The sequence below is a fragment of the Pocillopora verrucosa genome, chromosome 4, assembly GCF_036669915.1.
Source record: "Pocillopora verrucosa isolate sample1 chromosome 4, ASM3666991v2, whole genome shotgun sequence".
Classification (NCBI taxonomy): domain Eukaryota; kingdom Metazoa; phylum Cnidaria; class Anthozoa; order Scleractinia; family Pocilloporidae; genus Pocillopora; species Pocillopora verrucosa.
The window spans coordinates 24,942,405-24,962,631 of NC_089315.1; the positions used below are offsets into that span (position 1 = coordinate 24,942,405).

At 38.1% G+C, this 20,227-nt stretch overlaps 2 protein-coding genes across 2 annotated transcripts; one reads left to right on the forward strand and one right to left on the reverse strand.

Moving 5' to 3' along the window:
• The first annotated feature begins 1,253 nt into the window (after window positions 1-1,253).
• LOC131785010 (E3 ubiquitin-protein ligase COP1-like) lies at window positions 1,254-14,834 on the forward strand. The gene is made up of 23 exons (XM_059101849.2): window positions 1,254-1,537; window positions 1,698-1,757; window positions 3,668-3,765; window positions 4,185-4,255; window positions 4,479-4,542; window positions 4,761-4,813; window positions 5,332-5,400; window positions 5,614-5,673; window positions 6,007-6,096; window positions 6,429-6,505; window positions 6,832-7,007; window positions 7,469-7,604; window positions 7,909-7,969; window positions 8,528-8,610; window positions 8,855-8,963; window positions 9,230-9,311; window positions 9,936-10,052; window positions 10,587-10,704; window positions 11,747-11,871; window positions 12,138-12,226; window positions 13,055-13,114; window positions 13,593-13,637; window positions 14,100-14,834. The coding sequence occupies exons 1-23, from the start codon at window positions 1,398-1,400 to the stop codon at window positions 14,115-14,117; spliced, it is 2,001 nt and encodes a 666-aa protein (XP_058957832.1). The 5' UTR covers window positions 1,254-1,397; the 3' UTR covers window positions 14,118-14,834.
• Window positions 14,835-15,771: 937 nt separating this feature from the next.
• On the reverse strand, window positions 15,772-20,004 carry LOC131785014 (endoplasmic reticulum chaperone BiP). Its single transcript, XM_059101851.2, has 5 exons — window positions 19,772-20,004; window positions 19,188-19,524; window positions 17,832-18,129; window positions 17,361-17,596; window positions 15,772-17,148 (listed from the first exon to the last, which is right to left on the reverse strand). Exons 1-5 carry the CDS (start codon window positions 19,915-19,917, stop codon window positions 16,156-16,158), a joined length of 2,010 nt encoding a protein of 669 aa, XP_058957834.1. The 5' UTR covers window positions 19,918-20,004; the 3' UTR covers window positions 15,772-16,155.
• Between the last annotated feature and the right edge of the window lie 223 nt (window positions 20,005-20,227).

The following is a 20,227-nucleotide window of genomic DNA, read 5'->3' on the forward strand; positions in this document are numbered from 1 at the left end:
TCTGATGAAGTGTGCTGAAAGTTTTAAGTATAATCTCTACTGAAGTAAGAGCTTTTTTCACACCAGGTATACTTTCTCTGAGTTTTAGGGTGCCCTGTTACCATGAGTTTTACATCATTGTCATGACAACACTTCCTCCAATACTGACTAAATCATATCTCCTTATCCTTTGTTTCTTTAAAGTGGTGGTAAATAGAAAGAATGACTGCTATTGTTGCAAATAAAAAAACTGGAATCAGAAACATGAAAGAAAATCTTTGGGAGGAAGGAACAATGAGCTTCTCCCATAGTCTTTGAGTTGCTTAGAGGTGCCGATTTAAGTGTCAGGTCAGGATATAAATGTAATTGTAAATGATAGCTTCCCTAAATAGCTCACTGTCACCTTTAATTCCTTATAAATTACTTTAAAGATCAAAACCGTTATTAATACAGGAACAATATCAGTCTAAGTACACCTGTATGGGTTAAAATGTTCAATATGGTATTGATCCTGTTTAACTTGTCCCAATTATTAGCATAAAAAAGTCAATTTTTAAGGAGAATATGTTTCAAGGGAATTCCAATCATGACGGCCACATTTCACGGAAAGAAGCAGAGAACACATGTTTATTAACAGCTGTAAAATAAGAAGTGCACCTCAATTAGAACAACACAAAACTTGAAGTTTTTACAACATAAAGATTTAAAATAGAGGAAACATTGTTCTGAAGTTGTATGAAAGTTTGCGTTGTCATTTTGCACAAGTACGAGATTTATTTGATATCTGAAACATAAAGATAAGTTATCAAATGTTGAAGAGTACAGTTTGGTATAACTAAGCTTAGGCAAATCAAGAGAAAAACACGCGGAACTTGTGCTTTAAGCAAATTTAAGACCATTTAAGAAATATGTGATTACTTGTTTATGATAAAAATAGATTTGTAATGGTGATTGCTAGGGATTTGACTTCTTTTAATGTTTCCTTGATGGCTTGATGATTTAGAGAAAAAATTGTGTAATTCCTAAAAAATGGCACTGCTAAGACCCAATTGGATTTCGAGGATTACCAGTGATTTCATAACAGGTATAATAAACATTTAAATTTCACGTAATTTAATTTCAGTTTTGGAAGCGAACGTCAAATGTTTCAGGATCGACCCTTTCTCAGCCAGTAAGCAAACACGAATCTCAGTATATCACGCGGGAGCCCTGGGTCTGAGATCCGGTAAGCCGTATTTCCCGGGCTCTTAACACGCGTGCGCAGATCAAGCGTGACTTTCGGAGCAATATTTTTTCTCTGTTCTCCTGTGCTCATTCGCTTGGCTTGACGTTAAATATCGCAGGAAGCTCCCCCGAAGATGACACCAATACTTCTCAGAAAACATTTTTGATTTCTTACGTCCACAATCCCGACTGTAATGGCTCAAATGTCGTCCTCGAATTCAACATCTGCTCAGACGAGTCAGGGGCGAGCAGGACGTCGTCGGAAGAGGCCGCATCCTCCCGTTTATGGTGGAATTATGAACTCTTTCAGTGATAAAAATAGCGATTTCGTTTGGTAAGAGCAAAATTATCGATTAGATACGTTTTCCTGCTCATAATGGGTCAGTAATCTTTGCCTTCGTGCATTTTTTCCCAGTGAATGTTGCGTGATTTAAAACCAGTCTAATTGCTCTGTGGTACAAATTAGCTTATCTGTTTTTGTTTTTCTTCTACAGTCCGATCTGTTTTGACACCATCGATGAAGCTTTCATGACAAAATGTGGACATACCTTTTGGTAAGGATTTATTTTCTTAGAATTTTGAATATCAGAATGCCCTAGTGGCTCGTTGTGTGCACATCACCTGAGATTGTCTCACAGTTAAGCCCTAAATTTTTTGCATAGTTAGATGTCTTTGAGCTTTCCATGCCAATTAATTTGTATATGTAAACTTTGTCATGCACGCCAGGGTAGTCCCACCAGCAATGATGACTAGTATTTGTTTCAGCACTGATAGGGTTAAAAAAAATTCCATAAAATTCAGCCTTTTCAAGTTCAAAATTCCATTTATGCTTGAATGAATTACAATGCGGCAAGACATTTGGTGAAGGTCAGTTGCTTGTGGACATGTAGCTGTGGGTCATGAGATAAAGGATTTACATTGGTAAGATTTCTGCACAACCTTGTACTTCATAATGCATGCAGTTCTTGGATAAAGAAAACAATTGGGTAAACAATAGGTCATCTTTGGGACCGCAGCTTTGTTTTTACAATAGTACAGGGCTGTGCAAAAAATCTTACCTTTACCTGACATAAATACATGCACAAGCACAGTTCATTCCTAAAAATCTGAGTGATTGGTTGCAAGGACATGTGAGGTTAAAGATACACATACATTACATTTACAGTTCTATTTGATACTGCTTGATCAAAAATCATTTCTTTCTCAAGTTAGTTTTTCCCTGTGTCTGGCTGCATAAATTGTAATTGGTATAAATTTGTGTCCCAAACCATTAGGACAAAGTGGAACAAATTCTTGTTGTCCCTTGCAGTGAATAAAAAATTACACACAATAGCAAGTTTGATAGTTGGACTTGAACAGCTGATCCTTTAATATGATTCCAACAATCTCTTTCTCAGACACTATAATCCTATTACAGGATTTCCTACAAGTGCAAATCCTCTTGAATGCATTCATCATTAACCTTCTGGCCTGAACAAATTGTTCTCTACTATTAAGCAGTGTACTTTAATTGGATTATTGCAATAACCATGTTTGTGAACTATTACTGACCTTGACCTTGTCCTGACTCTGAGTTATTCATATCAATTGTAATGAATAAAGATTGACTGGGTGATTGATTAGCATTGCTAATTCTATCATTCTTTGAAGCTTCATCATTAGAATAGCATCCACATTGTTTAAGTACATTTGCTTTGTTTCATGGGTAGAAGTTGTTACAGATCTTATATGTGCCTAATTAGTATTGCTGAAAAAATGGGACCAGAGAAGTGAGTCTAGATAATCAAATAATCTAGATAATTGTGGTTAGACCGTATATGTATGTGTAAACCACAGCACAATGGTCAGACAAGAAGAGTGCAGCCAATCAATACAACCCAGTAGTTGTTTCCAAGTTATCTGGTGGTTATCAAGGAATAAAACCCAGTCTGTAAAGTAACATGATCTTAATCCAGGATGATATCTTTGAGAAGTGTTTCTAACTCCTAAAATCATCTGTAATCCATTTAGCTATTGTATACAAATCATGAAATCACATTAATTTTTATAACTATGATCCTAGCTGGGATACCTCCTCATGACAACCAAGGTCAATTAACATACACATAGGGGTAGTAAATGGTAAAATTTATGTCTTGCCCAGTTTAGGTATGCTATCCACTATCATTGATGTAGGGTTAATCAGCCTACTGCATGTGCCCTGTTTATACACCCTCACCACTACGAATCTTTTTGAGTCTGGGCACATTTTAACCCTTTATGCCCTAATATCAGTCTGCATATTCTTGATACTATTCTGTATATAATTCTTAAGGTGCTGACAAGTAGAATTTGTTCAACAATCAAGAGCTTCATTATATTTAGTGATCATTTAATTTATTCTTGTGAATATTGTTACTGTAACTTGTTGCTGAATGTGGCAACATTTATGCAAAACTACCCTCATGTCTCTTTTACCCTTTAGTTATCAGTGCATCACAAGGAGTTTGGAGGAAAGCAATCGCTGTCCTAAATGTAACTACATCATAGACAAGCCAGATCAAATCTTTCCTAACTTTCTATGTAAGTATTTTGAGAAAAACTACAGTTAATAAAGTCAAACTCCTTTTAAACTGCACTGTACTAAGTGGTCGTCCTGTACATAGTGGTCAGTTGTCATTTTGTTAATGTGAAGCAATGAAGATGCAATGCATTTTTAGCACGATTTTGAAGAAACTGTACATTAGGAGACCAATAACGGTTGAAAATAGCATCTTATCATCACTTTTGATCCCATTCTGTGGAACCTGTATGAACTGGTCACCCCGTCATTACCCGTGTGACTGTAGTTACTTGTGCTTGGGATATTTTGATATCTTCTTTATAACTGGAAGGAGTATTTTTACTTATTGTGGTTGTACTAGTTGTACTGTTGTTCCTTTTTTTTTGCTCTATAGAGGTGCAATATGTGTATCATGTATTTTGTTTTCTGCTAATCCTAGTAAATGAATTGGTACAAAAAGTTAAAGAAAGAACCGGACAAAAAAAGAGCAAGATGGTTCTGGAGTCTCAGGTGAAGATTTTTGTGTTTTGGGGGGGGGTGAACTGAGAGATTGAACTGACAGCTCCTTAACACTTTAACTCTCAAGATCTGATTGTAAATTATCCTTACTAGCTGCTCCACAATTCCTTTTAAATTAGTTACAAGACTTTGATTTTGGATCAAGATAACTTCTACCTAATAAGTTTCAGTAATCCCATTATCTGTTTGGTGAATTTTTTTTTTATTTACAAAGCTACATGAGGCAGGAAGTGGACTGCAGGAACTTTTGGCAGGACAACATGAATGGGACTTAGCGGGTAAAATTTCTTATGAAATTCTGTGTAGGACACTTCTTGTTTTCTTTTTTCTTCTATGCTTTAAGTTTGGTTCTCAGTGCTGGAGGCAAGCTATGAAATCAAATTGTAATTTTTCTACCAGTGTTATGGCCCAGATCCACTTCTTGGTAGATAACTTGTATCCGTATGTTCATTGTGAAGATGCCTCTCTGAGACTTTTGTTACCTTTCCTGTTACAGATGTCAATTATTTGCTGGAAGTTTTGACACTGAAGAAACAAATGCTGGAAGCAGTAAGTGTAAAACAATCTAAATTCTTGGACTTCAGTAGTGGTCCGGACATGTATTTAAAAAGAAGGAAATGACAGGAGGGAGATCATTTTTTTGTGTTAAAAAAACTACAACATTGCAGATGAATAAAAAAGCAATGCTTAAATTGGAATAGTTTTAGAGTTGGTACACTTCTTTATATTTCCAAGATTAAATTGGTCATAAAAAAGGACAGTTTGAATATGAAAAGCTGGTGGAGTGTCGATTGACTTGATGGCACCAATTTTAAAATTTGGCTGACAAGGGGGGAGCTTATTCAGGGACAGGTGCCAATTCAGTCATTACAAGTAACTGTCTGTCAATTTCCATCCTCAAATACAAATTTTTTCACATCCTCTCCCTTGCTCCTTCTTTTCCTCATTGGTGGGGGACCTTCTAAAGCCACCTGACAGAAAACAGAGTTCCTCTTTGTGATCTTGTAATGCCGATTTATACAAAATGCAAATTGCATTGAGGTTCTTTTGTTTAATGTAACTATTAGGATAGCCAAGCAATACAACATGAGTTGCTGAAAGATTTCCTCTCACAAGTAAAGAGACACAAGCAAGAGGTATGGTACTGCCATCCATAACATGCAGGCAAATTATATGTACATTCACATGAAGATGTTTGTCAGAGCATTCAATGGTATAGTTTGTTTAAAAAAAACTTATAATCATTAACATCATTTAGAAGTTAAAATGCTTGTTTTGTGCATCTACTGTTCGACAAATTTTTAGCCCAATCTTATCGAGTTTGTATGTTTTTTCCTTTGAAATAATAGCAACTTGATCAGCTTACGCGAGAAGTCAAACTAATTGATGAAGACATGAAGAGAGTTTCGGTAAGAGAAACATGAGTTCAGCTCATTTCCCATGTTTGGTACACAGTGAAAGTGCACCTCTCAGTTTGGGTCTGTTGTTCAGAACAGGTTGAACTAGTTGTAACAGGTTTGAGGGGAGAACTCCTTAGAGGGGATAGAATCTACTTTCAGAGTGAAGTTGTGAATGTTGTTTGTTTGTTTGTTTTTTTTCAATTATTTATCCACATTACTACTGCTTTATAACTGGAAGAGGTTTTGGTGAAGCATACAGATAAGAAATTTACTGATAGCAGTAACTTGATATCAATAGACTGGTGTTGATAGGCTTATAACAATTACTCTACAATCTTTCAGGAAATGATAGCAAGTCACAACAGACAATATTCAAAACCAGCTCCCTTAACTCTCCTCCCTGGTGCTGAAAGACTTATGGCTGGTGAAGTGGTATGTAGTTCTTGTTTCCACTAACAGTTAGCATGGTGTAAATGACCAAAAGAAGGGTCAGATTTTTGCAAAAGAGTAAAAGGTATTTGCAAAGTTAAGAAAACTGCTACAATACACACACACTTCTACATTTACTATTTGAAGTAATCAATCAAGGCTTGTGTGTGTCAAAATTGTCTTTTTAGTGTGGACAATTATCTTTTAAATATCAACTGATCTCTATGGAAAAGTAGTGAAACATTAATGACATACTTCATTCAGGACAAGACAACCCCAAAAAACATTGCTGACATGTAGGAGCACAATATGAATAAACTGTTTATTTCCTTCAGGATCATGCTGTACCTACCACACCCACAGCTAAAAATGCCCCAGTGGCAGTGGGTTCGGATATGGAACCTTCAACAAGGTGACAAACCATTTGTAGAGGTTTTACTATTGACTGTTGGTAAATGTTGAGTATTTTATTGTAGCAGCCAGTAACACTGAACCTGTAAAATTGTAGAAATATCATTGAAAGGCTACATTAATCATGCATGGAACTCTAGAAAAACATATGCACTGTATCCATAGGTTTAAAAGGTGTTGACTATTGACTGTTTGATATTTATTTTTGTGTAAAAAAATATTTAATTGAACTTTTTTGAAATGTTGGCAACCAAGAAGGAAATGGAACAAAAGTGTTTATTTATAAATCTATGTGTATAAAGTAATGCAGTACTTGTCCACTTGCAGTCATGATGAATCATGCGATCAAACAGAGGGGGCTCAAGATGGGTTTAATGGAAGCCAGCATGGAGCAAAACACCTTTGGTGCAGCACCAGTTTAGCGTCAAGAAGGAAAAGAATTCACCAACACTTTGATGATCTAGAGAGATGCTACTTTTCCATTAGGCAGGGAGATTTACCAAGTGAGAAAGTGAAATTTGATGTATTTGCATCCACATACCATACCATAGGGGCACAATGGTTAGCACCCTGAACTCCAGTTAGAGAGACCTAACCTTAAGCTAAAGTTTGGCCATTGTGGGTGTTTTTGGGCAAAGTACTTTACTCTTAAACAGCTTCTCTTCACCTAAGAACATTTATAGGAACCAGCCCTATCCCCACAAACACATACAGTAGAACCGTGCCAACTCAAACTCCCAAGGAAAACAAAAAATTGTTTGGGTGAGTTGGTAGTAAATAACTGAAAAATTGGGTCAAGGGAAATCAGGTCTTGTTCAAGTTTGCAGGGGGTTTGAGTAAATGAGTTCAAGTTAGCAGGGTTCTTTTGTACATCTGTAAACTGCAATTCCTTCCCAGTTGTATTGCGCTTGTGTCCTAGTTGATGAGACTGCACTGCTGGTATTGAATTTCTGAATGTTTCCAGGTGATGCAGGAACCTCAGATGCCCTGGATTATTTCACAGAAAGTCTAGCCAAGTTTACAAAGTTCAGTGGTTTTCGTTGCTTGGCAACACTGAGTTATGCCACTGACATCTATAGTAGCTCAAGCATAGTATCAAGGTTTGTTTCCTTAGATGTATTTGTTGGCAAATGATGGTTAAACGTTAAAGGTGCCTTTACAAGTGACCCCAGTCTTCCCATTTCAGATGTTATTATTGTCACTATCAAAAAAGAAACAAGATATTTTGAAATGCTTCTATGAAAAGATTGTAACTTTACTATTTCTAGTATGAAATTCTAATTTGTTTTATTGTTTCTTTCTAAATGCCTTTCAATGTTTCTTGAAATCATCCGTGGTTAAAAGTCTGTATATACATGTACATATATATTTTTCAATAATTCTATTCTCTCCACAAACATACAGCATTGAATTTGACCGTGATTTTGACTACTTTGCCATTGCTGGGGTTACAAAGAAAATCAAGGTACTCCTATCACACTTTATTTTATTTCTGGCTTATTTTATTACATCTAGAATTTCAGAAATAGTCATTATAGCAAAGAACCCTTCTTTTTGTTATCTCTCATCTTTTGATGAGTATCTTTGGCAGTCAGCAATTCAGGGGGATCTTTGTATCCAAGCCTCATCACCCTCACAGAACCCAGTATGAATATGAATCCCTTGCTCTTCAAAAATCTTTTTGAAAACATTTTCTTCCTGAAACAGAAGAACTCTATCAGTGAAGTTCAAGAATTGAGCTTTGAGTTTCAAGGGATTTTTTGCTGGGATTAAAGTGGCAATCTCTAGCAGGCCAAGATGGGATCATCTTGTATGCTCATGCTAGCACTTTTATTTACACCTACAACTTCCCTGTAACGCATGTGTAGGTTTTCACCTCAAATCCCCTAACCTTACGTTATGACATCACACCACGCATTGAAATCTCATTTTCAAATTTAACTTTCACAAGATGTGACACCTCATATAATGATAAGTACTGCTTATCTATCAAACCTTTTTATATTCTCTTTTGGTACATCAGGTGTTTGAGTATGGAATGGTGATAAGAGATGTGGTGGATATTCATTGTCCTGTGAATGAAATGGTGTGCAATTCCAAAATCAGGTGAGGTGAAGAATTTGAAGTTGATACACATTAAATTTGTGCCCTTGGATGAGCAGTTTCAATCCAGCCATGTCTCTCTTCGAATTAAGAACAGAAAAATATGCAGAAAGAATTTTTGCTTTCTCTTGGTCTTGTATCTGTTTTGTTTTGTTTTTTGTTTTGGGTTTTTTGAAACTAGTGTGATATTAGCTGCTTTGTTGGTCAAGAAATTTCCTGTATTTTTTTTTGTTTGCTTGTTTCACAGTTCGATCTGTTGGAGCTCGTATCACAAAGGTTTACTTGCCAGCAGCGATTATGAAGGCACAGTGACTCTGTGGGATGCTTTCACTGGATCAAAGACCAGATCTTTTCAGGTACCCCTTGCCAGTTTTGCGTATTTGAGACAAAAACGCCTTTCCCCCCCCCCCCCCCCAGCATTATAAACATTATCAACTCAGTTGACAATACCAAATTATCAAGGTATATTAATGACTTCCAGTTATGAACAATTAGTATTTAAGGAGGAGAAGGAGACTGAAATCACACATGTTCTTGTAAACCTTAAAAATAATTGAAGTGTAAGTCCCATCATTTCACTCCTACATGCAATAACTTCTTGGCCCTTTGTCTTTGTTCGAAGGAACATGAAAAGAGATGCTGGAGCGTGGATTTCAATCACGTTGATCCAAAACTTTTGGCTTCAGGGTCTGATGATGCTAAAGGTAATCAATCTCGGAATTTAGTTCGTAGTTGAGAAAACTCTGGTTGTTTCTTCCTGTTTGAATTCAATACAGCAAAATATCCGTTAAGCATACCGTCGGAGCTTTTCCGCAAGAATTTTTAAAAGCGTCTGTACAACTAAGACGTATTTATCACTCTAATTTTCCAACTCAAGCATGAAACCTTTTTGGAATAACAAGCCTCTTAAAGGTCACTTGGGTCTTTCTTCGGGAACAGTGTTTCTTACACCAATCTTCATGCTATCACCAATAGAAAATAATGCGACTTCAAAGCGTAGATTAGATTGGCCACCCTTTAATAGGTAGGAAGAAGAATTTATTTGTCTATTCTCTGTTTTAGTATGGGGGAAAAGTCTGCATTCAATGTGGGGTTCACCAATGGGCAAAGAATTGTGGGATCAATGTCAGTATCTTAGCAGCTGCGCACCTACCCCTCCCGTAACCCAATAACTGATAACAAGTTAGGGTTCATGTTGGATCAAGGGAGGAGTAGCTGCCAGTTGCGCAGATATATACATTGATCTTAATTGTGTTGATAATCGAATTTTAAAAAAATTCTCTTTTCTCTTTAATTTATTGTTCTGTTTTCTTTGGTTTCTGTTTCAGTTAAGTTATGGTCAACAGACATGGAACATTCTGTGGCTTGTCTGGAGGCTAAAGCTAATGTTTGTTGTGTAAAATTCAACCCAGAAAGTAGATGTCACCTATCCTTCGGTTCTGCAGGTATGTAGTTTGTACAGTATCCATCTGGCCCCAGTTGTTCGAAAGATGGATAACGCTATCCATTGGATAAATGTCTATCCAGTGGATAGCGCAGTACGTTTTGTGAACACTTATCCACTGGATAGCGATTTATCCGTCGGATAGCGTTATGCATCCTTTGAACAACTGGGCCCAGCTCGGAAACCTTTTCCCAAGAATTTAAGCTTCATTCACAAGGTACCCTGTTGTAGGGTCAGATACGTTATGCTTGAAAATTTGAGTACTACACTTTAGAGCAGTACTCCTGAAAACATGGCGTTATGCCAAAAGTAGTGCTTAACATTTTTCAGTAGGCTCAAATCAAAGCCCTCAACTTTCCCTTCCATTTCTACCACCAGCAGGTTAAACTTGTTTAGAATAAAAGGTTTAGTTAAGTTCAGAACACAACATTTTATTGGATCAAATCTCTAAAGTGCAAAGAAGACAAAAAGGCCCACTCTTGACAGTACTCAGGCTAGATATTCCCTTCATAACCTTTGAGGTTTCTCTTCACAGATCACTGCGTCCATTATTATGATCTACGAAACACGACCAAGCCAATAACAGTCTTCAAAGGCCATAGGAAGGCTGTATCATATACAAAATTTATCAACACAGAAGAAATTGTCTCTGCGTAAGTGAAGTTTCTTATGAGTTAACTCGTATAAGATTTTGATTGGAGCGTAAGCCATGATCGTTAAACCCTGTCGGAACGAGGTAATATAGTATTATCCACTGAGTTGATAACGTAAATCGGCTACCGTAAAGAGTTTAAAAGCTGACGTTTCGAGCGTCAAATGAATCGCTCTGACGAAGGGCTAACGCTCAAAACGTCAGCTTTTAAACTCTTTACGGTGGCCAATCTACGTTATCAAGTCAGTTGATAATACTAAATCACCCTGTTATACTCTCCCACCGACGTAGCACCACAGTTTCTTTAGAAGCTTACCCCCTTTATTCACCTGTCGGAACGAGATAGGTTAGTCAAAGCATTGTACAACGACGCATTATTTCCTTGGCGTTAGTACCAGAATTCAAAGTTCGCAATATCAGACCTCCGGTATCACAGTGCAAGTTTTAATTGAAAGTCGAAAGTAGCCCGTGGTTGTATTTGGGTTTGCTTTACTTTGCTCTGTGATTGGTCGAGGAAACTTCCGCCATCCTGTCAACCAATCAGATGTAAATCTAAAACCAGTTGTGTCTTTGCTTGTTTTCGACCCGAGTCCTTATTGACCTCTTCTACTATTTCCCTTTCCTCTGATGGGTGGTTGTGATTTATTTGGTTTTGGTTTTACGACAATCAATGGAAAAGCAAAACGCTTTGTTAGTTTGATCGTGTGGTGTGATTGTTTAAGTGAAGGTAGGGCTCAGAACATCATGGCAAAACTGACCAATCCAGCTTCACGAGCCAGACTTGGAACTAGAACGTCGGACCAACAGATTCTACTCACTGACAACTTGACAACTTCCGGTGACAACTTCCGGTGACAACTTCCGCTCTAGCGAACGACATTCGTTATTGCAGTAGTACTGTTCTTCATTTTCCCAGAAAGTGTACTTTTTGGTTGCCTAAAAACGTTTTTTTTACTGGCAACTCGTTTGTGTCTGTTTGCAGGATTTGATCCGAGTTATTTCTTAATCTTTTTATTTTTAATTAATTTTGATTTTTTTTTTAGATCCACAGACAGTCAATTAAAGCTCTGGAATATCAGCAAGCCGCATTGTCTTCGAACCTTTAAAGGCCATATTAATGAAAAGAACTTCGTTGGGCTGGCTTCCAATGGAGACTACATTGCCTGCGGTAAACTGACCAGTGTATCTTCTTTAAAATAACGATAATTTGTAATTGTTTCCGCCTGTTAGTTAAAACATGTCAGAACAGCTGTAGTCGTAAATGGTTGGAGAGAGACCACTTAATTAGGGCGGAAAACAGAAAGTTTTCCTTAGCGGACCGTCAATTTTCTACAGTTTCCCCTTTGTACTCTGTTGGCGACGCTTTTATGGTGATTTCGGCGAGCGACATCCAAAAACTTAACTAACCTTGGACTTTTTTCCTTTTCCTCACAGGGAGTGAAAACAATTCACTTTACTTGTACTACAAAGGACTTTCCAAACAGCTGCTAACATTCAAGTTTGATACTGTAAGGAGTGTTTTGGTGAGTTGCAATCCGCAAATAGATACTAACTTAAATTTGGGTGGATCGCACGCGAGGCAGTAGCTCGTGACTCGCGTTTGGCGCCCTGCCTTGCGCCTTCCTCTTCTGGTCTTGAAAAACGCAAAAATGACGCCTATTCTGCGGGCTTCTAGTTAATTTGGTTTCATCACCTGAGTTGATAACGTAAACTGGTCACTGTAAAGAGTTTTTAGAGCTGACGCTTCGAACGTTGGCTCGAAACAGCTTAAGAAAGCCCTAACGGTGGCCAATTTACACAAAAAACTCAGTTAATAAAACCAAATTATCTTGATATACTCTCCCACCAACGCAGCACCACAACCTCTTTAGAAACTTACCTCCTTTACTCTGATTGGTCTAGAAAAGGCGTGCCACCCTTCTAGCCAATCTTATGCGCATCACGATTTGCTAAAAAGCATCACGATTTGCCAAAACGCATCACGATTTGCTCCCTGTATTTTCCCGCACTTCTGGCAGTTAAATGTTGTGGATCTGACAACCCATTGGTTCCCCTCGTCACATTTTGTGCTGATTTGCCAGTTTGGTTGTACTAGACTGAAAATCACTTCAAGGGTATTGGTTGAATCTAGGTCATCTGCACTGGGCGAGAAAGCAGCTTACGAATCAAACCTAAACTATTGCGCAACTACCCCTCCCCTAGTTGGGTTAGGGGAGGGGTAGGTGCGCAGTTGCTCAGATATTGACATTGATCCGACATTATCCTTTACGCGCATGGTCTATATAACAACCACTCTTCAGTTGATCATTGCTACATCTGCTTAGGTATTTCGTTGCTTTACGGTTTTGTAGGAGAAAGATAAGAAAGAAGATGATGCGAATGAATTTGTGAGCGCGGTTTGCTGGAGAACCGTAAGTGAATCTTTGTCTTTAGACAATGACCTAGAGAGTACTACCGGTAGTTATTTCAGCATCAAAAATACTTAAGATATAAGGTACTTCAAAGTGTAAAGGCAAAGGGGTAGAAATTTAACCCACAAGAAGTTAGCGAAAAAGTTTTTATTCCACTAGGGCAGATTGAAGTAGTTGACTTTCTAAGAACAAGAATTCAAGTGAGCAGTGAACCATTGTAAAGATTACTGAAATTTTTTGGAGAGCACAGTCAATTTGGCGAATAAGCAGCTACATTACCGATGTAGTTTTTCAAGAGACCGAATTTCCGGTCACGCAGCGCCGGCGAGCACGCGTACGGATGACTAGTGACCTGCAGCCTCGATCTGAGGATACTTCTAAACCTAGAAACGAGGCTGGCGGCGCACTTACCTAGCCAATCGTATTTTTAATCGTACGAGGTGCACATTAATATGCCTTTTTGTCGCTTTCTTAACAGGGATCCAATGTAGTTGTAGCCGCAAATAGTCAAGGAACAATTAAGGTACGGTGGCATTTGTTAACGAGCCGTGATTTACGGCGCTTTTCTTTTTGTTATATTACCTCTTCCAGCCCGTTTCTTCTTTTTTCTTGTCTGTCCTCCGCTTTTGAACTTTGATGTGATAAGTAATTATCCGGCTTACAAATGCTCAACATGTTCCTATAAATTCAATATTTAGGGAGCATCTAAGCGACGAGTATCTAAACCCTCGTCACCTGTTATTTGTTAAATGTATCGATCTTGTGGGGAGAAGTTCCATTTTAATAACTTCTAGATAATGGATGGTTAAAAATCGCTCAAACAACCAAACGCAGAGTTTATTCTCGTTCGTAGGTTGCTATAATTGGTTACGTACCTCAAGAAAAATGCAGAGTTATTTTTAAAGGCTCATTTGCAGCGTTGCTTTTTTTTTTTTTAATTTTTTGCTTTTTTTTAAAATTTTTTACTTTTTTTTATTTTTTACAGGTTCTTGAACTGGTTTGAGTTGGACTTCATATAAGTTGTAGCCCTGTATATATTTTGCTTAGTCAGAAGCTCAGTTGTGCTGAAGGCTTATGTTACGTCGTAGTTGAAGTGTGGAATATATGTACAAAGTATAGACAGCATAGTTTACAAACTATTCAGCTCGCTACAAAGCTATTTACGTCATAATAAAAAATATCTGCATGCTAAAAAAAATTCGAGGAACAAAAACAATCAAAATTATTTTGCCTTACGAAACGACTCGGTGACTTTGGTGTATTTTAGTCGACAGTCGCAAAATGCCTTTGTTGTATCATACTCAAATACGGCGTTTAATTTTATCTTCCCTCAACCCTTTAAACCCTAAGAGAGACCAGTATCTAATTTCCCCTTACAGTAATACTGCTAAATCATTCATTAAGATCAAAAGAATTAAGGAAATGATCGCCAACCGTAGAAGCTTTGCTTGTTAAACGAATTCTCCGTGTCAATACCTAAGGAAATGTATAGAGAAGAGACGGGTATTGAGAATATCGATACTGATGTTGTTAAAGATTTAAGAGTGAAAGAATATGGCGGTATATTATTGCAAGAAAAATATTGAATTGTACCATTGTATTTAGGTTATCCATCGTATCCTGACGTAACGAAGAAAACGTCTCTCTATGTTACAGTCTTGTTCTTTAGGACAGTGTCGTTTAAGCGAAGAGATAAAAATGAAATAAACATAAAGCTTTGCAGTTGTACAAGATGAAATTGACGTTTTCATGGCGCTAAAGTGTCTGAAAGTTTTTCCTTTTGAATTATCTGTATGGTGTATCCAATCTTATGAGAGTTTCAATTTCTCACAATCACATTCACTCCAATCCCTCCATTCAATCTTAATTCAGGATTCTGAGTGTCTGGGACTCCCTCAACCGCTTGTAAACAGAGTTTTCCCTACTATTGTTTAACGGAAGGGGGAAAATCCCGCATAAGTCAAATCTAGGGCGATGTTTCAAGCTATCACATACTCTTGACTCCAGACTTTCTGGTGTTGATTGTTGCAAGCCCATCGACAACTGTGAGGGCCATATAGTGTTGAAAGCCATGGGAATATGCTGCTAGCAGCAGAGTCAGCTTCAATTGTGACCTCAATTACAGATAATTTTGAAAAAAATATTTCCTCAAGCGAATCATACCCTGTGCTTCTGCAGTCTTAACTGACAAAAAGGTCAGTACACTTGGTCTTCTGGAGGACAACACGTCACAAGTAACCGAACGTACCATAATTTTCTGGGTCTCAATCCACCTTTTTTACGCCTCGCTGAGAGGGGTGGGAGTGAGAGGAAGGAGCCTGTAGTGGTGGGCTAATGGTGATGCGCCACTGAGGTTCTTGAAACTAGATTGACTATCACGGGATTGCATTTTCACTATTTACCAGTATGGGGTTGCAAAGTTTCAGGATATTAGTGGTAATAAAGTTAAGGTAGGTAAGGATTTTGAATCGAAGATTTACAGATAAGAAGTTGCTACTAAGAGTGACCAACTTGGGATTGCAATAATTACCCCCCCCCCCCCCGTTTTCTACACTTTAACCTCTATGCAACCCATAAGGCAATGCAAAGTTTCCAAAAACAGGAAACTGCTATCATACATTAGTACTATCGTGTAAACTCGTAGAAGAAGACAAATGTACATGTAGTTATTTTTTATTAATGAAAAAATTTTCTAGCTCTCTTGAAATTCAAATTGAGAGGGTAAAGGGATAAATAAAAGGAATTGTTTGTAGTCTGATGCCCTCCAAGAACCCAAACTATCGAGAGTTTTACAATGGATGAAAAGAGCGAGAGAATAATCAACTGATTTACCAACAAGCTGTACACACTATATTATACTTTCCTTTCTGTTTCATGTCCATTAGCAGCACAGACATTTCATTGATCAAAGTGATTAACAACATAACCACCAAGCAATGTTCACCAATTTTTCAAGGTGCTTTTTAGAATTGTAAAAAGAGTGTGCCCCGATTGTATAAGGGTACAAATTGTTTAAGTCTCTTTTTCTACCATAAGCCAAGTTAAAGCTCATCTTTATCTTGCTCCTCTTCAGGCTTCTCCTCAGGTGGAGGAGCTCCCTCCCCACCTGGGCCTCCTTGTCCTTGGTACAACTTACTAACAAGAGGTTGAACAATGTCTTCAAGCTCTTTCTTTTGCTTTTTGTAATCTTCTGCCTCAGCATCAGCATTCTTATCAAGCCAGGAAATCTTGTCCTCTACAGCTTTGTTGATTGTTTCTTTGTCTTCTTCGGAAAGTTTTCCACCAAGCTTTTCTTTATCACCAACCTGGTTCTTCAATGAGTATGTGTAGCTCTCCAACTCATTCCGTGCTTCCACACGTTCCTTAACTTTCTTGTCGTCGTCAGCAAACTTCTCTGCATCATTTACCATACGTTCAATATCTTCTGGAGACAGCCTGTTCTGGTCATTGGTGATTGTGATCTTCTCCTTGTTTCCAGTGCCCTTGTCCTCTGCTGACACTCTCAAGATACCATTGACATCAATTTCAAAGGTGACCTCAATCTGCGGTACACCACGAGGAGCAGGAGGAATTCCAGTCAGGTCAAATTTGCCAAGAAGATGGTTGTCTTTGGTCATGGGTCGCTCACCTTCATAAACCTGGATAGTAACTGTGTTCTGGTTGTCTGCAGCTGTGGAGAATACCTGTGCCTTCTTTGTTGGAATGACGGAGTTTCTGTTAATGAGCTTGGTCATAACTCCACCCACAGTCTCGATACCCAAAGTAAGGGGATTAACATCAAGAAGCACTACTTCTCCAGTATCTTCTTCTCCACCCAATACTCCGGCCTGAACAGCTGCTCCATAAGCTACAGCCTCGTCAGGGTTGATGCCACGGCTTGGCTCTTTACCCTCAAAGAACTCCTTGACAAGCTGTTGGATTTTTGGGATACGGGTGGAGCCACCAACAAGAACAATTTCATGAATGTCTTTCTTCTGCAGGTCAGCATCTTCCAAAACCTTCTTCACTGGCTTCAGTGTGGATTTGAAAGCATCCTGCAAATATTAAGTGACATTACTATAAGAAACAATAACTAAAGCAACCAGTTGAAAGAGAAAAAGAGAAAATGAGTAAACATGCTTAACAGTGCCAGAAAATGTTTACATAAAATGTCAGAATCTTCACCAAGTATCTAACAACAGACTTACTTCATTCAAAAGGAAGGGCCCATCAAAAATGAAGGTGAACAAAATATCTTTCCACTTACATTATTTTCCTGCTCAAAGCGGGCTCTTGTCAAAGTCTCTGAGAAGTCCTCTCCATCAAAGAATGATTCAATTTCAATTCTAGCCTGGTGCTGTGTACTAAGGGCACGTTTAGCTTTCTCAACTTCACGACGCAGTTTCTGAACAGCTCTGTTGTCCTTGCGAATGTCCTTGCCCTTCTTCTTCTTGTACATCTTGATGAAGTATTCCATGATTTTCTGATCAAAGTCTTCACCACCTACCAAGATAAAGATACAGGATAAAAGTTAGAGAGGAGGAGTACTATAACAAATCAAATTCTACGAATTGAAAAGTAACATTAAATATCAAGACTTTTGACTTGCATTTTATTTTTGGCTGTTAGTTGACCTTGTAAACAATTCAATACGATCTCTTTCAGGAACTTTCCTTGATTGAAGTATTACCAGGGAAAGTTAACCATTCACTACAATCTTCATATCAAAGCAACTTACCAAGATGAGTGTCACCATTGGTGGCTACCACCTCAAAAACTCCATTGTCAATAGTCAGAAGAGACACATCAAAGGTTCCACCTCCTAGATCAAACACTAAGATGTTCTTTTCTCCCTCTTTTTTGTCAAGACCGTAAGCAATGGCAGCAGCTGTTGGCTCATTGATGATTCTCATCACATTAAGGCCAGCAATGGTTCCAGCATCCTTGGTAGCCTGACGCTGAGCATCATTGAAGTAGGCAGGGACAGTAACCACAGCATGTGTAACTTTCTTTGACAAGTAGGCTTCCGCAATTTCCTACAAGGTCAATAATTTCAGTTACATCAGGGCAAAAGAAGGAGTATGCCAACCAAATCTGAAATACTACAACTCATTTGTCAAAATTTGGAAACCTGGGGTTTGTTACAATGCCTGTTTAAGGTCCAGACAACCCTAATTCTTCTTCCTCTCTTCCATAAGGTTCTTGTAAAGTTAGTTCAGAAAATTTGGTATTGGATCAACAAATAATCCCTGACTGATATTTTCCTTTATTCTCATCACTTGTATACTTGATATTAAGTTAATATTGTGAGGAGAAATTCTGTCTTGATCACTTATGGGAGTTAAAGGGTTAAAAAAAGCAATTATGGCTGGTGGGTCAGTTGTTGACGAATAATAGGATGAGGCTTTCCAAGAGATAAAACATAAACCACTAAATAATGTACTATTTTTAGCTTGAAGTGAATCTAATGCAAGCCAATCTATCTCATGCTCAACCTTATTTTGTCTTTGAACAACGCGGGGCAACACTCTGTCATGAAATGATGAGGGAGCCCCAGAACCATGGGTATCACCTTTACCTGTTTTCAAAGTTAGTTGAAATTATGCAACACATATCAGGAAACTCATATGTATTGACCCTTTCAACCCAAAGAGTGACTAGCATGCAATTCCTTGTCACAGTAATACTGCCAAGTCATTCACTGAGAGCATGAGAATAAAGGAAATGATCACCAACCCAATATGTTTTGATTATTTGACAAATTCTCCTTATCTGTACCCAAGGATATGTATGGAGAAGATTTAGGAGAATATGGATAGTGATATTAGATTGTTAAGGGTTCATTTGAGTACCAGTAAAGCTACAGTGAAGACATTGGATACATGTGATAAAATAACCATCAATTTGAAAACCTAACTGAATAATTAAGTTAATGTTTATAAATAAATTTCCCTGAACCTGTGAAGTCATTATTTAAGATCGCAGCACCGGTAACCTTAAAAGGAATAAGCACCTTCAAGGGTCTAATGCTCGGTTTCAAATCTTTCTACAACATTTCTTAATTTTTTCCCCTTAAACCATCAGTTGATCTTACCTTCATTTTCGTTAAAACCATAGCACTGATTTCCTCAGCTGCAAATGTTTTCTGTTCTCCCTTCACCGAAATCTGAATGTGTGGCTTCTTGTTCTTTTCGATAACTTTGAATGGGAAGAACTTGATGTCGCCTTGAACAGCTTTATCATCCCATGTCCTACCGATCAACCGTTTCGCGTCAAAAACAGTATTTTCTGGATTTGTAGTCAGCTGATTTTTCGCTCCATCACCAATGAGACGCTCGTTCTCTGGAGTGAAGGCCACGTAAGATGGGGTAATTCGGTTACCCTGTTCGTTTGCGATGATCTCAACTCTGCCATTTTTAAATACACCAACACTGCAACATTGAAAGAGATATAATTTAGGATTGAGTATAGTGAAAATCAAAGATTACGCAATTTACACGATCGGTTTAAAGCTACGAGTCCACTGTAACACTCAGGACATGAAAAGAAGTTCAACCGAAGAATCAACCTTTAGCGACTTTTCCGAGACTGAACGCTTCGGAAAGATAACAAGAAAACGATCGAATACCAGAGAAAAAAAATTCACTTCAAGATTCCCACATCAGTTACTTTACTCACCAAGAATAAGTTGTTCCAAGATCGATACCAATTACAGTTCCTACATCCTTTTTGCCGTCTTTTTCTTCCTTTTTTGCTTCTTCTGCGTTCACTAAAATTAAACTGCTAGCTAAAGCTAACGCACAGAATGTGCAAATTGATCTCATCTTTGGAATCTAGTTGAATTTTTCTTCCGACAACTCTGACACAGTTCAAACTCTCAGAAAACTACACAAAATTATTGACAAGGAAGACTCGAGCCGGTTGATATTTCGCTCGCCATCACGCGTGGCCCTCACTGATTGGCCAAGCTGCTTCCTGGTGGCCTATTCTGATTGGTCCACGCCATAGAGTTTCGTCATTTTGCTCGGATGAAGTTCGGTTGTCGTGTCAAAGCAAGAGTTTGCCACAGCTTACTTCCGGTTTCCCTGAACCCCCAAAATGACTCACAAGTCACGTTCAAACTGAAAAAGGAAT

Bases quoted from the DNA above. Each gene is read 5' to 3' on its own strand.
- LOC131785010 (XM_059101849.2), top strand. From the start codon at position 1,398: ATGGCTCAAATGTCGTCCTCGAATTCAACATCTGCTCAGACGAGTCAG. The intron at 1,758-3,667 runs GTAAGGATTTAT...TTTACCCTTTAG, and splicing joins AAATGTGGACATACCTTTTG to TTATCAGTGCATCACAAGGA. The intron at 7,605-7,908 runs GTTTGTTTCCTT...ACAAACATACAG, and splicing joins AGCTCAAGCATAGTATCAAG to CATTGAATTTGACCGTGATT.
- LOC131785014 (XM_059101851.2), bottom strand. From the start codon at position 19,917: ATGAGATCAATTTGCACATTCTGTGCGTTAGCTTTAGCTAGCAGTTTA. The intron at 17,597-17,831 runs GTAAGTTGCTTT...TTATCTTGGTAG, and splicing joins CAATGGTGACACTCATCTTG to GTGGTGAAGACTTTGATCAG. The intron at 17,149-17,360 runs GTAAGTGGAAAG...TAATATTTGCAG, and splicing joins GCTTTGAGCAGGAAAATAAT to GATGCTTTCAAATCCACACT.